We start from the raw sequence: 23063 nt of genomic DNA, 5'->3' as shown, positions 1-23063 counted from the left end.
TGTCGTCGCCGTTGGGCCGGGTGGGAGGGGTTTGGCGGTGGCGGGTGCGGACCGCGGAGGCGGCCCTGGACTCCGGCGGCTGGGATGGAGCAGAAGCGTGCCGAGCGCCGCAAGGCACGCAGCTGACTGATCGGCGCCGCGCTCGGCTCACCACTCCTTCCGCCGCTGAAGCCGCCCGGGCGGTGCACGACTTCCAGTTCCCACCGCAGCCTCGGGGCAGAGGAGGAGCCGCCTGCGTCCAGTGCGCTCAGTCAGTCCCGGCAAACTCTCCCGCTGCCCACGTCGGGCTCGGCACCAAGCACCAGGGTACCATGGTCTGCAAGACTCTCTTCGCCCTTTGCATCTTCACCGCAGGTACTTCGGGGCGCCGTCTGGGCTCCGGGTCTAAAGCGGGGAGACCTGGGAAGTAAGTCGTGGCCCGCGGGAGGTTGGAGTGGTGCGTGCTGCCGCCGGGGGTGCACGCAGGTGTGTGCGCCATTTGGATTTGGGATGATGGGCGCCTTTCGAGATCCTGGGCCGTGCCGGAAGAAGGGGATGACAGGGGTCCTTCCTGCCACAGCCCACTCCCGCACAAACTCCAGCTTCGTGGAACAGGTGGCTGCGCGGCGCGACTGAACCCGGGTGGGCGACACTGGCTGCTTTTCGAGGCTTCTCGTTCCTCGCCGGGGTCTCCGGGCGCACCTTGCAGTCTGCCACAGCCTGAGAACAGACTTCTTGGTGCGGTTTGGCCGGGGGATGGATGAAAAAGCAGGGGGGAAGAAATAACAACGGGAAGTCTTCGCCAGTGGCTTAGCGGCAGCGGGGCAAGACTTGGCGGCCTCTGGTCTCCAGCGCCCCTTCCTAATTACGCTTGGGAATGATGCTGCACTAACAGCCCCACTGGTGGCGGCCCCCGCCAGGCTCAGGCTCCGATCACCGCAGGCAGTTTGCAGGTCTAGCCTGTGGTCCGGAGCCTGCAAAAAATGCTCCCCATGGAAAAACTAATAACTTGGCTAGATCTAGCACCCTTACCCCCTCTCCACACACACTCGCCGTCGCGGGGACCGCTTCCGCACGCGCGCTTCCCGGGTCTCGGATCACCAACCGCGGCGGCTACTGGAAACAGGAGGCGGAGAAGCAGGAGGACTGAGTTCGCGGTGTTGTGGGGACCAGGGAGAGATTCAGAGCAACCCTTTGAGTCTAGAGTTCGGGTACCCAATTTTCCAGAAAATACAGCCCCGACAAGGGACAGCAGATCATGGCTAAGGTCACGTATAAGGCACCGATGGGAAAAGTAGCCAGGGTTGCGCGGACACTGGCATGTTAAGAATGATCAAAAGCCACAGCAGAAGCTGATTTGGTACATGCTGTAGGGTCGCTATGAGTTGGAATTGACTCGACGGCAACGCGTTTGGTAATCTGTGTATCTCCTCCCCTCCCCTTCCGCCCCCAGATCCCTTACGATCTCTTGAAACTAAGCTAGGGACGTCATGGCAGCTCACAAAAGATAATACGGTTTTAAGGAAAAGTTTCCCAACTTGAGGCAGTTTACTGAACGTCTACTTGCTAAACGTTTGAGAAAACTCCTTTTTCTCTCTGGTCTGTGCATGGTTTGGAGACGCGTCGGCAAACGGTTCACAAAGCCTCTCCGCGCGCGGAAAGGCTTTGGCTGAGCAACCTCGGACCGGGCTCAGAGCGCCGGGATCCGGGTAGGTGAAACAGCCGCATCCCGGTCCCAGCATTGCTATTCGTGGTAATTTACGTAATCCTAGAAGCAACATGTTTACAAAATGACATGGAAGGACCTTCACTTTCTTCTCACTTTAAATCTGCTCATGAGGTTCAGAAAACCTTGAGTGAGCCAACAGAGCCAGAAAATAGATTCGCTTTTAAGTGGATTGCCCCCTCCCCCTTTTTTTTTTTAAACAGCTCTGCCATTGGAAAAACCGGGATTAATCCTAACAGGAGTGTATTGTAGCGTTTTTCCCACCCTCCTAACAAGGAGCTCAAGATTGTGTGTGTGTGTGTGTGTGTGTGTGTGTGTGTGTATGCCCGCGCTCCCACAGTCGGACAAAGCCCAACAGTCTTAGACTTTTGGCCCCCCTATTTCAGGGCAGGAAAATTGCCCTTGTCCATAGCCAGAGTAAGGAGGATGGTAGGTCAAGGGCCGCCTGAGCAACCCCACCCTCACCCATTCACAGGTGTGCTGGGATCAGAGCCAAGAGGTTTATGGTCTCCCAGGTCTGGGGCTCCGATAACCGTGAGGGACATACTGCCTCTCTCCTCCTGGTTGTGTTTCTATGTGCATATTCTGTGGGGAAGGAAGAGGATGAAGCTAATGGAAGCTTCTTCTTACCCTCTGGAGTTTGTACCTCTAAAGGTGGCTTTAGGGGTCAGTTGTTATAGTTACTTAAATTGTCCTATATATATATATATAAAATGGCACAAATACCTCATGAGAGTCTTTGTACCTCGAAGTGTGTTTTTTTTTTTTTTTGAATCAGAAATAGTATTTTTCCAGAAAGAATGGGTGTGTTGGTAAAGGAGAGAGCAGCAAGGAGTCTTGAAATGGCAGCAGCAGGTATGTTTCAGCAGCTCATCCTCCAGCTCCCTCCACAAGCTCAAGATAGTTCCACCAGACTGTTTCTTCCTCCCATTTTTCTCCCCAGCTTAGAGGCTTCAGGAAGATATCTGTAAAAATGTTCAGGTTGCGCCAGGAAGAAGGTTACCAAAACAAAACACATTGCTGTAGAGTAGATTAGCGACCCTATAGAACAGAGTAGAACTGCCCCATAGGGTTTCCAAGGAGTAGCTGGTGAATTCACACTGCCAACCTTTTGGTTAGCAGCCTGAGCTGTTAACCACTGCACCACCAGAAAGAAGGTTAGGGGACCTTTTTTTTAGCTTAACAAACTCTCTCAATATGTACATCACATTTCCTTGAGCCTGTATAATGGACACTCGAAAATGTTTGTGCATTGTTAACAGCCTAGCAAAGGTGTCTTCACATTTATTCCCTTGTATTTACAAAATGGGGAAGAGAGAAATCTTGGACTATCTATAGTTCTCTCAAAGTTGATTGTGGTAGAAAGCTAGCATGGTTATTTTACAGACCATTCCCAAACACCCTTTATGCCAGTGTAAGGCATACAGGAATACTGACTCCAAATTAAAATACAAGACAGAAGCTCTAAGATTTGGCACCAGACTGGCAAGGGAGGGAGAGTGGGCAGACCACTGCATTACTTTGCTCTTTATCCCTCTTCTCTGGATTCTCTCCTTTTGTTCCCACCACAATCATTGCTGCCCTCCGGGGAGTCAATGGCCCAATTTACTGAGACATCTGAGATATACTGGGTCTTTCAAAAAGCCTTTTCCAAATACTCAAGGAGGACTGAAGGGAAACAAACATAGGTTACAGAAGCACAAACCCAACTTCTCCTGCCTTGGGTTCTGCCCTCTCTGTCCCTGGTCTGACCCCAAGGAGAGCATTTCATTCCATCCCGTTACCCAGGCGCTCTGTGCACTGATTCGTCCCTTGGTGATCAAGAGCAGAGAGCTAGATTCACAGTTGGCCATCCAGTTTGGGATCGTATTTGTGTTCTGAGACTCTCAGGCACCTTTCTCCAGGTGACTAACATTTAGAGTGCCCTTATCATCGAAGAAATACCCTACTCTACACATTGAAGGCTGTATATGTCAGTTCTGTTGCCTCATCACAAATTATCCAATAAGCCAAAAATGCATGGCCATTTAAAGGAACAATGAGGTTGCCTATGGAGTGTTGAGGGTGGAGGTGAAGGGTTGCTTGTATTTCTTTGTCCTTATTAACTCTTGTTCATTTAGACTCGGTGGTCACAGTCAAATAAATGTTACTCTCCTTCCCATGAAACCTGACCTAAGGGGATGGAAGCTCTCCATTGTTATCTGATGCATTTACAGAGGCAGTGCTGCATAGTGGCAACCATGTAGACTCTGCAGCTAGATTGCCTAGGTACAAATCTAAGCTTTCCTATTTACTAATCACCCTGTTCTTGTTGTCGTTAGGTGCCATCAAGTCAGTTCCCACCCATAGCAACCCTATGTACAACAGAACAAAACACTGTCCAGTCCTGCACCATCCTCACAATCATTGCTATGTTTGTGCCCATTGTTGCAGCCGCTGTGTCAGTCCATCTCATTGAGGGTCTTCCTCTTTTTTGCTGATCCTCTACTTTACCAAGCATGATGTCCTTCTCCAGGGAATGGTCCCTCCTGATAACATGTTCTCAAAGTACTTGAGATGAAGTCTCACCATTCCTGCTTCTAAGGAGCATTCTGGCTGTACTTCTTCCAAGACAGATTTGTTTGTTCTTCTGGCAGTCCATGGTATATTTGCTATTCTTTGCCAACACATAATTAAAATGCATCAACTCTTCTATTGTCCAGCTTTCTCATGCATATGAGGCGATTGAAAATACCCTGGCTTGGGTAAGGTGCACCTTAGTCCTCAAAATGATATCTTTGCTTTTTAACACTTTAAAGAGGTCTTTTGCAGCAGATTTGCCCAATGCAGTAACATCGTTTGATTTCTTGACTGCTGCTTCCGTGGGCGTTGATTGTGGATCCAAGTAAAATGAAATCGTTGACAACTTCAGTCTTTTCTCCATTTATCATAATGTTGCTTATTGGTCCAGTTGTGAGGATTTTTGTTTTCTTTATAAATAACCTCATAAGGTTGTTCAAAGGCTTAAATCTAAAAGGATTTCGAACAGTGCTTGGGGCACGCTAAGTACTCAATAAGTATTAGCTATTGTTGTTGCTTTATTCTCATCACTAGTTTACTATACTCTGCTCTGATTAGGTCATATTCTTCCAAAACAGAATATATATGTTTGCACTTACACTATGTAAATCAAAGATCTTAACTAATATTCAAGTACAGTGCCAGCTGTTCTGGCAAACCCTAACATGCAAATTAAGAAAATATTCAGCTGAGCCTACTAAACGCCTAATTTGAAAAGGTTAATAATGTGCCAGCTCAGATTTAGTGCAACAGTCCAAAAAATGCTCAGTAACAAGTAGAAGTAAAGTCTAACCAAGGACTTTATTTCTTCCACAGACACTTTTGCAAAATGGTGGGTTTCAAAAGTCTAACTCAGCTAAACCTTAAGGTCAGGTTCTCAGAGGCACAAACTTTTGGATAGCTCATATCAAACAAATTAGGAAAAGATAGGTCATGGTATGTGAATAATCCAGACTGGCTCTCTCCAGAGCCCAGAATCATTAGTAATTGCCAAATCTCTAATTTAACTTGAGCATTTGGGCCTGGTCTATTTGTGCTTGTGTTTTCATGAGGAAAATATTGGCCAAGTATTTACGGTTTAGTTTAAGCAGACTTTCTTAAGCAATAATCCCCCCACTCCAGGCAGGGGGTACACCACCCACTGGAAACAATGGAGAGTGACAGTTGAAAAATATTTTGAAAAGGGATTGACTGCCTTAACACCCAGGCGAAAAGAATCCTTCTGCCGTTGCAGTTACAGCGGTTTGCTTCCTTTTGAAAGTACCTGCCTCTGAAATTGGACGTGGTAGTTTAGGAATCAAATATTTGCGTTGTTAATAAGAGGTCAAATAAAACAGTTGCTTAGAAAAGTAAATGTTTTGTTTAGAAGGCAGTGTAGTTTTAAAGGAGGTGCGCAGGTAGGGAGCATTGCCTCGTCCAGTGATCGCTTTTCACTTGGAGATGCAGGGCTGTCAGGTTATCATCCAGTTAATGCTCAAGCAGAGTGATGGTGAAATTACACTGATTTGTGTATGTAGCTCATGACATTACTTTTTAAGCCACACTTTAAATTATTTAAGAGACAGGGATTGATGTAATATCTGATGTTCTGATGTGTGGAACTTTAAATGTTTGTAACCCTTTACATCAGCATAGCCATTTTCTTTCAGCTGTTTTAATGCCATTTATAAACCTTAGGACCTTTGCCATTTTACAAGTCATAAACTAAAAACAAAAAACCCATTGCTGTCAAGTCAATTCTGACTCATAGCGACCCTGTAAGACAGACTAGAACTGCCCCATAGGGTTTCCAAGGAGTGGCTGGTGGATTCCGACTGCTGACCTTTTGGTTAGCAGCTGAAGGCTTAACCACTGCACCCCCAGGGCTCCTTACAAGTGTTAGAAATCATTAAAACAAGATAGACAATTACAGAATTCTTTTCATCTATGTTTCTCATTGGTGCAGGGTGGTATAATGTCAGTTGGAAATGAACTGTTTTAATTTTCCTTTGGGTAAGGATGCCACATTTAGCAAACAAAAATACATGCACCCCATCAAATATGAATTCCAAGTAAACAAATTTTTTTTTAAGCCAACTATATCCTATGCAATTTGGGACATACTTAGACCAAAAAATTTTTTTGTTGTTTATCTCAAACTCAGATTTAACTGAGCGTCCTATATTTTATCTGGCAACTCTACTATTGGCGTTTCATCTATGCACTGGATTAGAGGCAGGATTTGCTTTATTTTGCCCCTTGTCTTACCAGGCTTTAGTAGCCCTGCACTAAAGAAGATTTAAGAGCAGCTTTTTCTCAGGTAGCAGCTACATGGATTAGGATTCAGAGGCAGCTCTCACTCCAATGAAATACTTAGAATATGATTGCCTATCCATTAACTGTGCACTGTCGTGTGTTTCTGAACAATTGGTGGGATTACTGTAGTCATCCCGAGGCTACATCAGCCAACCCCTTTTGACCCTTCCTTTTTTAAAAAAAACTGAGTATGTTTTAAATGCTAGCAACGTTCTTGCATAGGAGCTGGAACTAGAAGCCTTCTAGAATCTAGTTGGCAGCTGATTAAGAAAGAAAGTTATAGAATAGCTTTGGATTTTAATGATCTCTTTTGTGCCAGGTTCTTAAAACATCTCACAAATATTAATTACATAAGGTTTATATAATTCTTGCTGGATAGTTCTGTTGATATCACTTGAAAGCTGTGCCTGCTTAGAGACTGAAGCTACATATTAGACCTAATTTTAAGGCAGATAGAGAAAAACAAAATCTTCTAAGCAATTGGACTGTGGTGGAAACTTGTACCTTCTATACCTAAGGCAAAATCTGAACAAGTAACTGTAACTAAATGGAAAAAAAAATTGTAGGAAGTTATCAGGTGTAATATTTAGACAACATGTCTCTTCAGCACAAAATAAGGCAAGCGATGGAATACAACTTTGATGATAATATTGTCCACTTGCATTCCGAATTCTGACATCTGATTTTATTTTCCATCAGGGAGGAAATAAGGCCATGAGAATTTAGTGCATGTGTTGAATGAACGTGAAAGGAATTAGAGGAGAGAAGTTTTTGTTTGGTTATTTATTTATCTTTGGCCATGATTGTAAACTTAGAGCTACCATCCAGACTTCCCACTGGTTGCTGTTATTGGGTGCCATCTAGTTGATTCTGACCATATAGGACAGAGGAGAACTGCCTGATAGAGTTTCCTAGGCTGTCAGTCTTTATAGGAGCAGATAGCTAGGTCTTTTCTCCTGTCAAGGTGCTGGTGGATTTGAACCTCCGACCTTCCTGTTAGCAGTTGAGTGTTTTAACCACTGAATCACCAGGGCTCCTTTCCCACTGGTTAGAACACATTATATTTCCTCATAAAAACCAAACCTGTTGCGGTAGAGTCGGTTCCGACTCATAGCAACCCTATAGGACAGAGTAGAACTGCCCCATAGTGTTTCCAGGGAGCAGCTGGTGGATTCGAGCTGCCAAGCTTTTGGTTAGCAGCTGAACACTTACCTACCTCGCCACGAGGGCCCTTATTTCCTTATATGGGGTTATTAAAACATATAAAGTGTTACCTTTTGAATTATGGCATTCTTGCCAGCTTTGGGTAGTGCAGAGATAGAACCTCATTACTGACAGAGTTTATTCACCCACTACTGCATCCATGAAGGGTTGTTGCTAGTGCTGCCTGCCCCTTATGAAATGTTTTCAGTTTCCTTTGGAAAAGCTTTTGCGATTCCCACAGACAGACAACAGAGAGATACTGCTGTCTTGGTACTGGGCTTTTATTCGATGGTTAAACTTTCCACACCATGTGACTCTTGCTTTGTACTGTAATTTAGATTTTTTACCAAGAACAGTAACAATTATTTGAAGGGTAAAAGGATGCTCTGTTTATTTCCTATGTAAAAGCTACAGTGCACTGTTTATGTGTGTTTAGGGAAATGATTAAGACTCTAATCATTCTATTGAGTTACTTTATAATACGTCATATTATGGGAAGATTTTTGTACATCTCAAAAGTACAAATTGAGAGGACCTCATTACCACTTGCTCATCAGAGGGTGCTAAGAGAGTCATGAAGAAATCCGGTGGGATGTACACCTCTTTCTTGGCCTTGGAAAAGAGGCAAGTTACTGAACTTCCCTCTCCAAAGAGGCTCCACCTGAAGCCCTCTGCATCTCAATCAATGGCAACTCCAACTTTCTAGTTGCTCAGGCCGAAAACTTGAGTCATCCTTGACTCGTCTTTTTCTCTCAATACCCCTCAGTCGGTCCTTACCTTCAAAATATATACAGAATTAAACCACTGTTTGCCGCCTGCATTGCTCTCACTCTGATCTGAGCCACCATCAGCATCTTTCTCTTGGAATACTGCAGTGGCCTCCTCTCTAGTCCACCAGCTCTTACCCTTTCCCTCCTAGAGTCTGTTCTCTACATGGCAACAGTTCATCCATTGGAAATGTGTCAGATAATGTAACTGCTCTGTTCAACACCCTGCAATGGCTTCTCATTGCACTCAGAGTAGAAGTCCAAGTCCTTACATTGACCTTCAAGACTGCATGAGCTGTGCCACATTCATCCTCAGACCTGGTCTTCTGCCCTTTCCTTTGCCCACTCTACTCCAGCCACACTGGTTTTCTTACGTTATGCAGTGGCTGGTTTCTCTGTCTGGCGAATTCTCTCACCTCCTTAAAACCTTTGTGCACATGTCACCTTCTCATTTACACTTACCCTGACCAACGTTGTAGAATTGCAGGCTGTTCCACCTGCCAATACCACATTCCGAATGCCCCTTATCTGGCTCTTGACTTTTGGCTCTACTCTTTCTCTAATGTCTATCTCCCCACTCCTCCCCCGTCTCCCCAGCTAAAGCATAACTCCGGGAGGACAGGGATTTTATCTTTTGTTTACTGTGGTATCTCCAGTGCTGGGAGAGTGTGTGGCACATAGGGGGGTACTCAAAATATAATTATTAAGTACATTTTTGAGAGCTGGCAAATTAGACTTAATATAAATTTTGCCTTAGATCATCCAAACATGAGGCATTGGCAAACTTGCTTACTTTCAGGTGCTTATGTCTAGTGTTTCTAAATAGCTTTAAAATAAAATGAGTCAGGCTTTTAGTCTTCATTGAGAATTATAAAAGCTAAACTTTAAAATCAGCTGTTTTCAAGCTGTGCACATATAAAACACTTTTTTTCTTTGCCATAGATATCACTTTAAAATAACTGAAACTTCTTAAACTCTCTGGCCGGTTAAGTAAATGTCACCTTTGAGCTCAAGTAGAGAAGATTTGAACAGATTTTGAGAATTTTCTGAATAACTGAAAATAGCTTGATGATGAAAAGTGCTTTGAGACTAAGGGAACGTTTGTCAAAGTGAAGTAATTTCAGAAATTAAGAGTTGGGGGTTGTCTTAGTTATCTAGTGCTGCTATAACAGAAGTACCACAAGTGGATGGCTTTAACAAAGAGAAATTTATTTCTTCACAGTAAAGTAGGCTAAAAGACCAAATTCAGGGCGTCAGCTCCAGGGGAAGGCTTTCTCTCTCTGTTGGCCTTCTCATCAATCTTCCCCTGGACTAGGAGCTTCTCTGCACAGGGACCCCACGTCCAAAAGATGCAGTCTGCTCCCGGCACTGCCTTCTTGGTGGTATGAGGTCCCCCTGTCTGCTGCTTCCTTCTCTCTTTTGTATCTCAAGAGATTGCCTCAAGACACAATCTAATCTTGTAGATTGAGTCCTGCCTCACTAACACAGCTGCCACCCATCCTCCCTCATTAACATCACAGAGGCAGGATTTACAACATATAGGAAAAATCACACAATTCTGGGAGTCCTGGCCCAGCCAAATTGATACACACATTTTTGGGGGGACATAATTCAATCCATGACAGAGATGTTAGTCCTTAATATGCTCAAGGAGAGAATGAGGGTTTTCTTGGCCTTATGGACTCTGCATTTTGCCTTCCTTGGTGATTCTGAAATATGAATAATGTTTTAGGTCAAGCAGTAAACAGTAGTGATGGTAAAGTCCTGACTAATATCAAACCCTTGATAGGGAGCCTTGTTATCAACCATGCAGGGCTGACACCCCTGGACATAGCTGGTGTTAAAGTCACCCATGTTGGCATATCTCCCAGCCTCTTCATCCAGCTCATGGTGCTTTCTGGCTCACTCAAAATAGGAACATTTAATTATTTAGTGGCTGTCAATAAGAACATGAGTTTAAAAATAACAACATACTAGTCTTGAATCCTTAGAGATCATGGCAAAATTTAAGATTATATCAACTTGAAGAGCAACCTGTAAACAAGCCACAGAAGGATAAAGAGGACACTTTATATTAAAAATATATGGCTTGCTTGTTCTGTGAGGTCGACTTGTTCATTCTTGAAGGCATTCGACTACCTTAAAGGACAGCAGCATTGACTCTCAAGCAGAGTTGTGGCAAAGGATGGTAATCTTGACCTTGTGCTGGAGACCGCCAGGGAAATGTCTGGTGTTGTGAGTGTGACACTGGAGGGCAGGTGACCATTCTGCCACCTCACCTCCCACGGGAGATACCACGTTCCCTGATTAAAATGAAGGCCAGGAACACACACCAACAAAAGAAGGCTTGTGATGTCCGAAATCTCAATGGCAAGTGTGACTTCTGAAAGAGTGAAAATGACTATCTCACTGAGAATAGAGAGCTTGGAAGTTTAACAGAAAGAGGGGAAATGTAGTTTTTGAGATTTAAAAAATTACAGCTAATTTTTGGTAATTTTTTTTTAATGTCTCTCAGTAAGTGACAGTCTTGTCTTGTTTTGTAATAGTTTTCAAAAGTTGCATTTAAGTGCTGATTTCTAAATTTATTTTTATTATGGAAACTATGAACATATACAGAAGTACAAAAGACTGTACTTATCACCCAGCTAATACTCAGCACCACTCATGTTTCATCTAAAACCCCACCCCCTCCATCTCTAGCCCCAGTTGATCATACTATTTCATCTATACGTTTTGATGTTCTCTAAAAGATTAGGACTCTGATGTTAATGGCAACTCCATGTGTGTCAGAGTAGAACTGTGCTCCATACAGTTTTAAAAGGCTGGTTTTTCACTAGGCCTTTCTGATGGCTGGTAGATCACCAAGTCTTTCTTGTAAGGTGCCTCTGAGTGGACTCTAACCTCCAACCTTTTGCTCAGCAGCCAAGCACATTAGCCTTTTGCACCACCCAGGGACTCCATGCGGTCTCGGTGAGTGGGCAACTGATCTCTCTTCTTGATTAATCCCAATACTGTCATCACTCCTAAAACATTAATTCCTTAACAAGATCCAGTCAGTGTCCAAATTTCCCCCATTTTCTCATTTTTTAAACAATTGGGTTGTACAAGTAGGATCCAAACACTATCTCTCAAGTTTCTTTTGATTCATAATATTCCATTCCTTTTTCTTTTTTTGTAATTTTGTTGTTGTTGAAGCAATCGAGTCCCTTACCTGTATTTTTGTTAGATGCAACCTCATAGTGTTACTTAACACATCCCTTTGACCCCTGCACTTCTTGAAACTGATACATCTAGAGGCTTTACCTGATTCAGAGTCATTTTTGTTAAGAACTGTTTTTCGTAGTAATAAATTGGAAACAATGAAAATGTCTAACAATAGAGTGGTAGATAAATTAACATACATTCATACCTGGCAAAACATTAAACAACTTAAAAGAATGAGATGATTCATAATGTACTGGCTTGTAAAAATGGTTACATTATATTGAGTGAAAAACCAAGCTTCAGAATAAAATGTACATGGTGATGAAACATGTAAAACAGGTGTATGTGTGTGCCTGCTGAAAAAATAAAGGTTTGAAAGGATACAGTGGTTACCTCTGGCAAGTTAACTTGGGGTCAGTTTCACTTTTTACCCTCCATGCTTTTATATACTGCCTGAATTTTTTAATAGCTTGTGTTGCCTTGCAATTACAAAAGTAACGATATTATGAATATCTATTCTTAATCTCCCTTTATCAACAGTAAATGTGGCTCTAGTTACTGCTAGATGGCTATTTCGATCCTCAAAATCTTGCTCCAAAAATCATTCTGGTGGAGCCCTCAAAGATAAGATCTTACAGAAGCAAATGACCTCAGAAAGGTTTACAGGGCTTCACTGACGTAATGGGCATGGAAGGTTCTGGGAAGGAATTGACCTGAAGTAATATTACATTTTCTAAAGCCGGAGTGCTGCATAAATCGTTGATCAGAATGACCATCTTGGGTAGTATTTTAAGAGGGCCTGGGCTAACTGATGAGTATTTAAGATTCTTTTAGTTTTTAATCTCTTCAGTGTTTGTCACTTATGGAAGCAATTTCTTAAAACATTATTCTAAGCTTTTCTAAAATGAAATTTGTCAACTTAGATATCAAAGAAGAAAATCAGAGCGCTGAAAAATTGTTTATCTTTTGGCAGCACTGAATTTGTTGTATCATCTCTTCAATAAAATAATCAATAAGATGTGGTTTAAGCAAATTTTGGAGAATCTATTTTTAATACTGAGGAAAAGCATTCCAAAAACTGAGGCTCTTGACATGACTGGGACTTCTGGCTAGGGTCTAGGCCAAATCCCTTCTTGTCCTAAGTGACTCCATTTTGTGTTTTTAAAGACAGCTCTGTCACGTAATGCAGCCTGTTACCTACCTTGAAGTAAGTAAGTTCTACAGAAAAATGTAGTTTTGTTACAATTAGAAGTAACCAGCATTAAGAGCAGCTTGTACCGGTGTTAAACATGTGACTTGAGTGGCTAAGCCAATTCTCAGAAAATGCCTACTTCGCTCCCCTTAAAAAAATGTTTTTCTAACCTGTGCCTGGGCCCTTACAAAGCCCTGTACTTTTCCATTACCTAGTTCTAACCCATCTCTAACTCTGTAAATATCAACCAATCACAAAAGTTTTTGCTGTACCCTTCTACTTGTCTTTGTAAGTCTCTGTAAATGAACAGCTCCTTGGAGTACTTTGTTAAGGGCTTCTTGACTCTGTGTTTCCCCGTTTTGCAAAATGCCTTTTTTGCAATAATAAAACTCTTATTTTTAATTTTAAACAGACTTGTAGTTCTTTCCCTACTACAATACGTATTTGCATTATCAGAGAACAATGCAAGAGTGACTAGACAGAGGTCTAGAGCAGATAGGACTAAAAGAGGATATGATGTGATTTAGGCTAACCCCTCATAGATAAAACTAGACATGTTGGAGAGAGGGAGGAGAATTCATGTTTTTTATTTTTATTCTCACTAGGCATCACACATTATACTATGTTTGTTTATCTGCAACTTCATCTAAGTCCTTCCAACAACCCCATGAGGTAGGCATTGTCATTCCCATTTTGCAGTTGAGGTCACTGAGGTTCAGAAATTAAGTAATGAGCTCAAGATCATACAGTTGGTAAGTTAAAGAGCTGGGCTTTGAACCCAGGTCTTTAATCTTTACCCACCTTTGCCACCCCTCCTTCCCCTGCCTTGGACTACCAAATCCATTGCTAAATATTCTTGTTTAAACTTAGTTTCTCTTAACTCTGCTCTGCTTCTCCATCCTGACAGCTACAACCGTGGTTGAATACCTTATCATCTAGACTATTGCAGTAACTCCTAAATGGCAACCTTTCTCTTCTCAGAATCTCTGGCTAGTCTTTTGGACACATTCAAACCAAGCCAAATTGCCTGGTTTCCTCTACAAAGGAGAAGCAGACCCAGATCTGCTTAAGAGTCTTCCAGATGCTCAAATTATGGTTTCTAAATTCCATTTCCACTGAAAGAAATAAAGCCTCCTTGAAGTAGTGGCTAATTCCGCATATAAGGTGAACCTGGAATATCTTCTTATACCAGATAGCAAATACACTATCAAAGACTAGTAGGGCCTGTCAAAAGGACTTAGAACCATTTAATGAGGCTCCCACTGGCCAAAGATGGGATAATTTGAACATTCATGTGGATAATAATTGTAATGGATTGAAACACATTGAATATGTTTAAACCATGAGTTCATAATGATACCAACAACAAAATTATAATGATAACACAAAACTTTATTGATCTCCATTGGAGAATACCAAACCAACACATTATTTTGAAAAATAATAGCTAGGTAGATAAATCAGAAGCCCTGGTGGCACAGTGGTTAAGAGTTCAGCTGCTAACCAAAAGGTTGGCAGTCTGAATCCACCAGCCACTCTTTGGAAACCTTATGGGGCGGTTCTACCCTGTCCTATAGGATCGTTATGAGTCAGAATAGACTTGATCCAACAGGTTTGATTTTGGTTTAGATAGAGTCAGGTTCTTTTTCTGCCTTTATTTTATGAAGTGTACCACTTGGTAACCAAATATTAGATGATGGGATGATTGTCTTTATAGAATAGTCCAGCTACCAGATTTTTTGCAAATAATGTGCCCACATAAATAACATGCCCACACATATAACACACATAGCATGACTAGGAAAATAATGCACGAGGGGGTTGCGTGGTTGGTAAAAAAGGTATAATGTGTGCTTTATGTGCTTGAAAATAACGGTAATAAGTGAAGAAGGCATAGTGAGACTAGAATATCACCGTATTGTACCACCTAATGAATTAATGGCACTGATCATCAGTGGCTGCCAACATCATGAGGTAAGAGGTAATCAGATACCGTATCTCCTGATGGAAGAGCACATCATCCTCCACGAAATAGTCTTGTCAAAATAAAAGGAACCTACATCTGATCAAGCTTCTACATCCAATAATGAAATTACAAGAAAAACAGAAGACCAAGAAAGATGTTAAATAAAACTACAAGAATGAAATCAGCAAAATATAACCTATGGAAAACTCTACAGGCTAAACAACGGCATTTACTCAATAAATAAATTGCAAGGAAAAAGGAGACAGATTGAGAGAAAGATGGCGTGTGAATTTATAGATTAAAAAGATATTTAAGGGACACGGCAACCAGTCACAGCTGCAGCCCTTATTTGTCTCCTGAATTAAACCAAAACTTCAAAAGGAAATTATGACATTTATAAAACAATTATAAATTTGAATATTGCCTAGATATTTGATGATAGTAAGGTATTATTAATATTTTAAGTATGATAATGTTATAGCCCTTATGTTTCCAAAAGAGTTCTTATCTTTTAGAGATACCGACTGATATTTCAAATGAAATGCTATGATATTTAGAATTTCCTTCAAAATAATATAGAACTGGGAAAGTAGGTGGGAGTATTGAAGAAAAAAAGTGATTGCAAGTTAATAACTGTTGAAACTGAGTGATAGGAATATGGGCATTCATTATACTCTTTTCTCCCTTTTTGTATATGATTAAATTTTTCCATTATAAAAGATTTTATGAAGAGAGTCTTTTAAACTCACTACTGCTTACAGAAACAAGTCCAAACTCCTTAGCAGGTGGCTTTGCATCTGAATTAGAGGGGGAATAAAAGAAAGGAGATGCAGCTAACCATGGTGTGAGAGGGCAGAGAAGGAAGTAGGTTATTCTTGTTTGGGAAGTCTTCCCAAAGTGGGAATACTTGTCATATACCTTCAAGCCTCTCTGCCTTTACTCATGCGATTTCCTCATTCTAGAATGTTGTGCTCTTCCATTCTCTGCTAACCAAAATCCTCTTCATCCTGAAAGCTCAAAATTCCCAATAAGTTGTTTGCATATGTTAGTTCCACTAGACTCAGTCGTTAGAGAGCAGGGACAGGGTCTTGGTTTGATATCCCTTCCTCCCAAGTGTAAGCCCATATATGTTTGGTGCACTGCGCTTGTAGAGTTTTGAAACCGCGGCTCAAAGATCAGGAGCCCAAGGTCTCACAGCTAGTTAGTGGCTGAACTGAAACTAAAAACCCATGTAAACGTAAGACCCCTTACTTAAGGGACTCCAAAGCCCCTTTAACATTGTTCATGTTGTTATCCTTAAAAAAACCCATTGCCATTGAGTCGACTCCAACTCATGGCAACCCATGTGTGTCAGAGAAGAACTATGCTCCATAGGGTTTTCAGTGGCTGTAGTCTTACAGAAGTAAATCACCAGGACTTTCTTCTGCAGCACTGTTGGATAAATTCGAACTGCCAACCTTTTGGTTAGTAGTTTATTTGCCAACCACACCCTCCCCTACCCTACGAGGTATTTTTGTAAGCACACTATGCTAATTTTTTTTTACAGCAACATGTAAAAAAAATAGCATATCAGGGCTTATGAAAATACCTTGCAGGGGGAGGGCACGGTTGGCAAACAAATGTAGAAGATGTGTGTTATTTGCATAAAAATACAATATTGCTGTACACTATTTATGTATTGCCATGCATGCAGAAGAGCATAGGGCCTTGAAGGAGTGTCCTACAGACAAATACATTTTGATAAAGGAAGGTGGCTTGGGATCTGGGACACCACCTGGATAAGAGGTGCAGTGAGAGACACCATAAAAACACTGCACACCAAAAGGCCCCACAGGATGCACAGAAAGGAGAGCTGAGAGGTGGCTGGAGACCCAGTTGGCCTGCTTCCTGTGATTGCACATCAGCAAAGGAATTTCGGAAGGGCATGATAATGACTTTCCAGACAAGATTGCTATCTTTGGGAAACTACCCTTACCTCCACTTCCTGACAAAATTTCACTCTAGATAAATGAATCCAGTAAGGATCATGTTTTAAAGGATCCACAGTTAGAACGAAGCCGTTTGCCATCAAGTCATTTCCAACTCATGGCCACCCATGTGTTGCAGAGTAGAACTGTACTCCAAAAGGTTTTCAAGGCTGTGACCTTTTGGAAGCAGACTGCCAGGCCTTTCTTCTGAGGAGCCTCTGGGTGGGTTCAAACCACCAGCCTTTCAGTTAACAGTTGAGTGCACTAACAGTTCACGTCACACAGGGACACCATTAGTGAGAGATAACCAGTATGTGTCCTCTAAAAAACTCATGTATCTGTTTGGTTTTGGACTCAGTGAGAAAGGGCATGGGTTTTATTTCTGTGTAAGTAAGCTTTCTTAACACTGGAATTCACAGTTTATCCTTTGAAATGTGCTGTCAAAACAGAGCCTTGACTAGCCCAATAAACATGAGTTTATGATGGCAAACATGTCCTATAAAAATGAAGGGTGATGTCAGATAGAGGTACTTCACTGTGGGCTGGCCCCCTTTCCCCTCTCAACATAATCTGCTTCAGTGATAGAAACAGAATAATTTTTATTTGGTTTTTACTTCACCAAATGCTTGCAGGATGAAGAGGATTTTGGTTAGCAGAGAATGGAGGAGGACAACATTCTAGAATGACTTCCCAAACAAGAATAACCTACTTCTTTCTCTGCCCTCTCACACAGTGGTTACCTGAATCTTCTACCTTTTGTTCTAAAGCCACCTGCTAAGGCGTTTGAACTTGTTTCTGTAAGCAACGGACTCTAGAAATCTACCCTGATGTCATGAACCTAGACTAAACCCAAAACCTATTGCCGTCAAGTCGATTCCCACTCATGTGCAGAGTAGAACTGTTCCGTAGGGTTTTCAAAGCTGTGACCTTTCAGAGCAGATCGACAGGTCCATCTTCCAAGGTGCTTCTGGGTGGGTTCATACCACCAGCCTTTCAGCTAGTAGATGAGCACTTAATTGTTTGCGCCACCTAGGAACTTCCGCAGCCTCGACTAGAGGATTTAAAAGGAAGTGTGCCCTCCTGTGTAGAAAGGGAAAACCTTCTCCTATCTTCTCAGTTATTCTAGCAGCAGAGGTTTCCAGTAAGAAGTGTCCTGTCCCCAAACATTACTCCCCCAAACTGCTGTGAGCTGTTTGCTCTTTTGAGCTATGCTAACCTGCCAAGCTTGGAACAAATGTAACTATGTTATCTTCACATCTAAACCATGTTCATGAATGACTCTCCCCTACTGATAAAAGAAACAATGACTTTAATCAATTATAAACCACTTTCATTCAAAATAGCAGTTGCTGTCACCTCAAGTGTTTTGTTTATTTATTTATTTCTCTTGATAATAGAAGACTGGTTGAGACTGTTGAAATCAAGTGTTTCTCACCCAGAATGCTATGGGAATTTGGAAGGAGACGTTTCTTTGACACATGATGACAGCATCTCTGGTCCCTGACCATTAAATACCAGTAACGCCCTACAGGCATTAGGTTGTGGGTGTAGGGTAAGGAAAAAAACGAAGGAAAAGAGGGAGGGAGGAAATGCCTTCACATATTTCCAAACTTATCAGAACCATTGAAAACCACCAGTCTAAATCAATGAGATCTTTAATGGCCCTCCTTAACATCCCCACACAGAATAAGCTGTACTACGCAACAGCAGTCTTCCTTACTCGGCCGCTCTACCAACTGTGGGAGATGTCTAGATGGTCCAGGAACGTTCTGATCTGGCTGTGGCCAGTAGCCAGCATTTTGTTTTGTGGTACATAGAGTCTAACAACAGCAACAGCGGTAGCCTGCTACATTTGGGAGGCATGTGGCAAATTTCAAGGGTACCCATTTCACTTTTTCTCTGCCATGTTTAATACTGTATCTCTTCAAAATGGTGTCTGAGATAGATTCAGGAAGACAATAGAAAGAAGTCAGGAGGTTTTAGGAGATGAAAATAGCTACACTCTTTTTTGGTGTAGTTCCTTGTGGTGTAGGAATGATGACTCCCCTCTGTTTATGTGCAGAAAAGATGTGACCCACTCCTAAAAACTATATTTTTCTCTGTTCTATGGAATATATTGTTGGATGTGGAGGCATAAGAGGTCACAGAAATTTTTTATGGAAAAATGTAGAAATTCTGATATTCCAGGACAGCAGGTTCCTATTTATCAGTGTGAATAGTATGTGTGTGTGTTTGTGTGTGTGTGTGTGTGTGTATTTGTGGGTGGAATGTGCGCTTCCCTCCTTCCTTATTTGCTTCCTTCCTTACTGAAATAATCAGAAGAATTAAAAAAGTGGGAGAAAAAGTAGCATTGGAAAAAAATGTATTTTTCAGGGAAAATTAATATTCATGGATTCATGCATTTTCCTGATGTCTAAAATTCAATTCCCCCCACCCCATAAAAAAAACCAGGGTATTCTGTACATTTAGCAGCCATGGTCACATACATCCATGTCTTCTGATGAGTAACTAAGATGTTTATTAGGTAGAATATGAACATTTATTTTGTTCTGTAGCTGTCTACTTGATACTGTTTTGCAATCATGGCATCCTTTATATGTCAGACTGAAAATCAACTTTTGAAACTCTTCCCTCTGGAAAAAATGTAATTTAACTTACACAAGATTTAATTATTTAGATAGTTTTTGCTTGTGTAAGCAAGAGAAATATCCTAAGTGAGAGTTCTACTGTTTAAAGCCGTTATTGATTTGGGTTTTTCTTCAAGAATAAAAAATTGTAAAGCTCTGATACTATAAACAAAATTCCTTGATGAGAACTGAGTTCATGCTGAGATAAAGAGTTACAAAGCAAGAGAACAGCCTCATTATATTTTTAACATCTCAGGGAGAGGCATTGTTTTGCCAAAGCAATGTGGTAAGACAGCCTGGGACCCAACATCAGTGCCCAGGAGACCAGGAGCAAAGAGTTTTAGAAGCTTTGATTTTTTTTTTTTTTTTTAAACAATTAAGATTAAAGGAGTTAATCAGGAAATCTGAGGTTATATAAGGGGTGAGAAGGTCAACCAGCTCATATATCCGGTTTGGGGCACATGCTTGGGATGACCAAACTTTTCCATCAAAGATTGTACTTTATGATAATTATTCCAGAAAGAATGAAGTGACAAGAAACATTAAAGCCAGAGAAGCGATCCCCATGACCACGGACATCTGAGACTGTCCCGGCCTCTCCAGAGACATCTGACCAGGAAAGCAGATCAGCCCGCTGGGGCTCGAACCCTGGAGGGCCCAAGAGGAAGGGAAGTGGGTCATGTCTGGCTAAGCAGCTTGTCTCCCTTGGCAAGTCAGCTGGCCGATTCAGACGCTACCGATTCTACTGTGGCTGGCCTGGGCACCTGTGCAGCCCTCTTCTCCATGGGGCTGCTGCTTGGGATTTTATTTTTATTATTTTCAATTGTGCTTTAGATGAAGATTTACAGAGCAAACTAGTTTCTCATTAAACAATTAATACCAATATTGTTTAGTGACATTGGTTGCCAACCCCACAACCTGTCACCACTTTCCTCTTCTTGACCTTGGGTCCCCTGTTACCAGCTTTCCTGTCACCTCCTGCCTTCTCGTCCTCACCTCTGGGCTGGTGTGCCCTTTAGTCTTGCTTTGTTTTATGGGCCTGTCTAATCTTTGGCTGAAGGGTGAATCTCAGAAGTAACTTCAGTACTGAGTTAAAAGGGTATCCAGTGGCCATACTTTTGGGGTTTCTCCAGTCTCTTGTCAGACCAGTAAGTCTGGTCTTTTTTTGTGAGTTAGAATTTTGTTGTACATTTATCTCTAGCCCTGTCCGGGACCCTCTATTGTGATCCCTGTCAGAGCAGTCAGTGGTGGTAGCCGGGCACCATCTAGTTGTGCTGGACTCAGACTGGTGGAGGCTGTGGTAGTTGTGGTCCATTAGTCCTTTGGACTAATCTTTCCCTTATGTCTTTGGTTTTCTTCATTCTCCCTTGCTCCAGATGGGGTAGGACCAGTGATCTTAGATGGTTGCTCACAAGCTTTAAGACCCCAGGCACCACTCACCAAAGTAGGATGTAGAACATTTTCTTTATAAACTACGTTATGCCGATTGAGCTAGATGGTCCCCAGCTCTCAGCCCAGTAGTTCGGTTGCTGCATGGGATTTTACATGGGGCTTATAGCAGAAACTAGGAGTACGTCTGGACTATATCATCTGAAACTCTCAGGCCCTGTAGTTATCATTAATTACAGTTCAGTTGATTCCGACTCATGACGACCCCATTTGTTGCAGAGTAGAACTGCTCCATAGGGTTTTCTTGGCTATAATCTTAAAGGAATCAGATTGCCAGGCTTTTTATTCTGTGGTACCACTGGGTGGGTTCGAAACACTTTGGCACAACTGAGTCCTATAAACCAAAAAACGCAAACCCATCGAGTTGATTCTGACTCATAGTGACCCTATATGATTCATAGTGACCCATAGTAGAGCTGCCTCATAGGGTACCCAAGGCTGTAAATCCTTACGGAAGCAAACTGTTACATCTTTCTCCAGGAGCACCTGGTGGGTTGAACCGCTGACCTTTCAGTTAGCAGCCAAGAGCTTAACCACTGTGCCAGCATATCCACAATAAATTCTTCTCAAACTTAGTGAGGGAGAGAACATTCATCTTTCCAGTGAGAACTACTTAGGAAAAACTAAGGAGAAAATTAGAAGAATTTAGAAAGGCAGAGAAAATCTAGCATTAGAATGTCTTTTTCAGGGAAAATTAATATTCATGGATTCATACATTTTGTAGAATGTCTAAAATTCAACTCCCTCCAATAAAAAAGCAACATATTCTGTACATTTAGCAGCCATAATCACATATATTCATGTTTTCTGATTAATAACTAAGATTTTTTGTTTTGTTTTGTTTGAGATTGTGTGTGAAGGAACAGGAATTCTAGGGGAAAAATCTGATTTCTCGTTGACTTAAGCAGGCTTGGGCTTCCGGAAGGCAGAACTAGAGAGACAAGACTCCCCTCCCCCCCATCAGCATATGCCAGTTGATTCTTCCTTAAGTCTTTGCCAGAAAAAATTGACATCATTCATCTTCTTTCTTAAGCCATATTTATTCTGGTCAAGCTTCACCCAAAGTAGCAGCTTAGAATTGAAAGGGTGCCTGTGTTCTTTGCTAAGCACTTACTGCAAGGTTTTTAACAACTCAAACGTGACCTGTGTTTGACTCATAATGCCAGACCAAAAAAAGAAAAAAATGTTGTTTTTCCGAAATTACAGAGAGAGCAAGCGTGGATCAAGCCTTGCTGTAAACTCAACGGTTCTACCTACTCATTTTCTTTTCACTTGTGACGCTGAATAGCACATGTTAGCATCGTCTTCAAAACACACACACCGAACCCACACCTGCAGGAGAGCAATTTCCACTGGTTTGATGAGAGTGGAAACATAACAAGCCCCAAATGCCTGCCTGCAACTGAAGTGTTAGCCCTCACCACTCAGTCTCCTAAGTGTGCAAGTTATATTGTTATATTGTTTCTGTGTTTTCTTGATTTTATTTTTAGAAAATGCATTTTTCTTCACTTCAGACTTAAGCAACACTTTTTTTTTTTTTTGATGAGGAATTTGGCAGAACATGGCTAGAAGCTGTACAAATTCAGGAAACCTGATTAACAGATCAAAATTTATCTAAGAATTCAGGCTTACGCCCTAGTGGATAAAGTTTCTTTCTAAAAGTGTTAGGCAGTTTGGCTTTAAATGAGCACTGGATTAATTCAATCTGTGCTTCTTTGCAACATGGCATCATTTCAAGGTAGAAATTCAATTTATGTTATGGAAAATTGATAAGATACACATAAGCTTGTTTCAATTTAACAAGGATGACAAGTGAAGTGTTCTGGTAAATGAAAGAGCCCAAATAATTGAGCTAACTCTATATGTTATAGATTGACAATTTTCTAAAAAGAAAAAAAAAAACTTATTTAAAACTATATTTAACAGTTTGGTAAAATTGCTAATATGCTCCAGGCCTCCGTTTCTCATCTGTTAAAGAGAGGATTAGATGAGATGATCTTTAGTATTTGTTCTTTGTGAGATCTAAAACAGATTCTTAACCTATCTACCAGACCTTAAACAGGCAAACAACCAGTTGTCGTGGAGTCGATTCAGACTCATGGCAACCCATGTGTGTCAGAGTAGAACTG

General features: G+C 41.7%; 1 protein-coding gene across 1 annotated transcript in view; it reads left to right on the top strand.

Moving 5' to 3' along the window:
- The first annotated feature begins 254 nt into the window (after positions 1-254).
- PARM1 (prostate androgen-regulated mucin-like protein 1) overlaps positions 255-23063 on the top strand; it is a 116118-nt gene continuing 93309 nt past the window's right edge. The window contains exon 1 of the mRNA XM_023737641.1: positions 255-354. Coding sequence (XP_023593409.1) covers positions 312-354 — 43 coding nt within the window. The 5' untranslated portion in view covers positions 255-311. The remainder of the gene's footprint in view (positions 355-23063) is intronic.

Source organism: Trichechus manatus, unplaced genomic scaffold (assembly GCF_000243295.1).
Source record: "Trichechus manatus latirostris isolate Lorelei unplaced genomic scaffold, TriManLat1.0 scaffold00105, whole genome shotgun sequence".
Classification (NCBI taxonomy): Eukaryota; Metazoa; Chordata; class Mammalia; order Sirenia; family Trichechidae; genus Trichechus; species Trichechus manatus.
The sequence above is the reverse complement of the archived record's forward strand: the minus strand, read 5'-3'. Positions and strand labels throughout refer to the sequence as shown.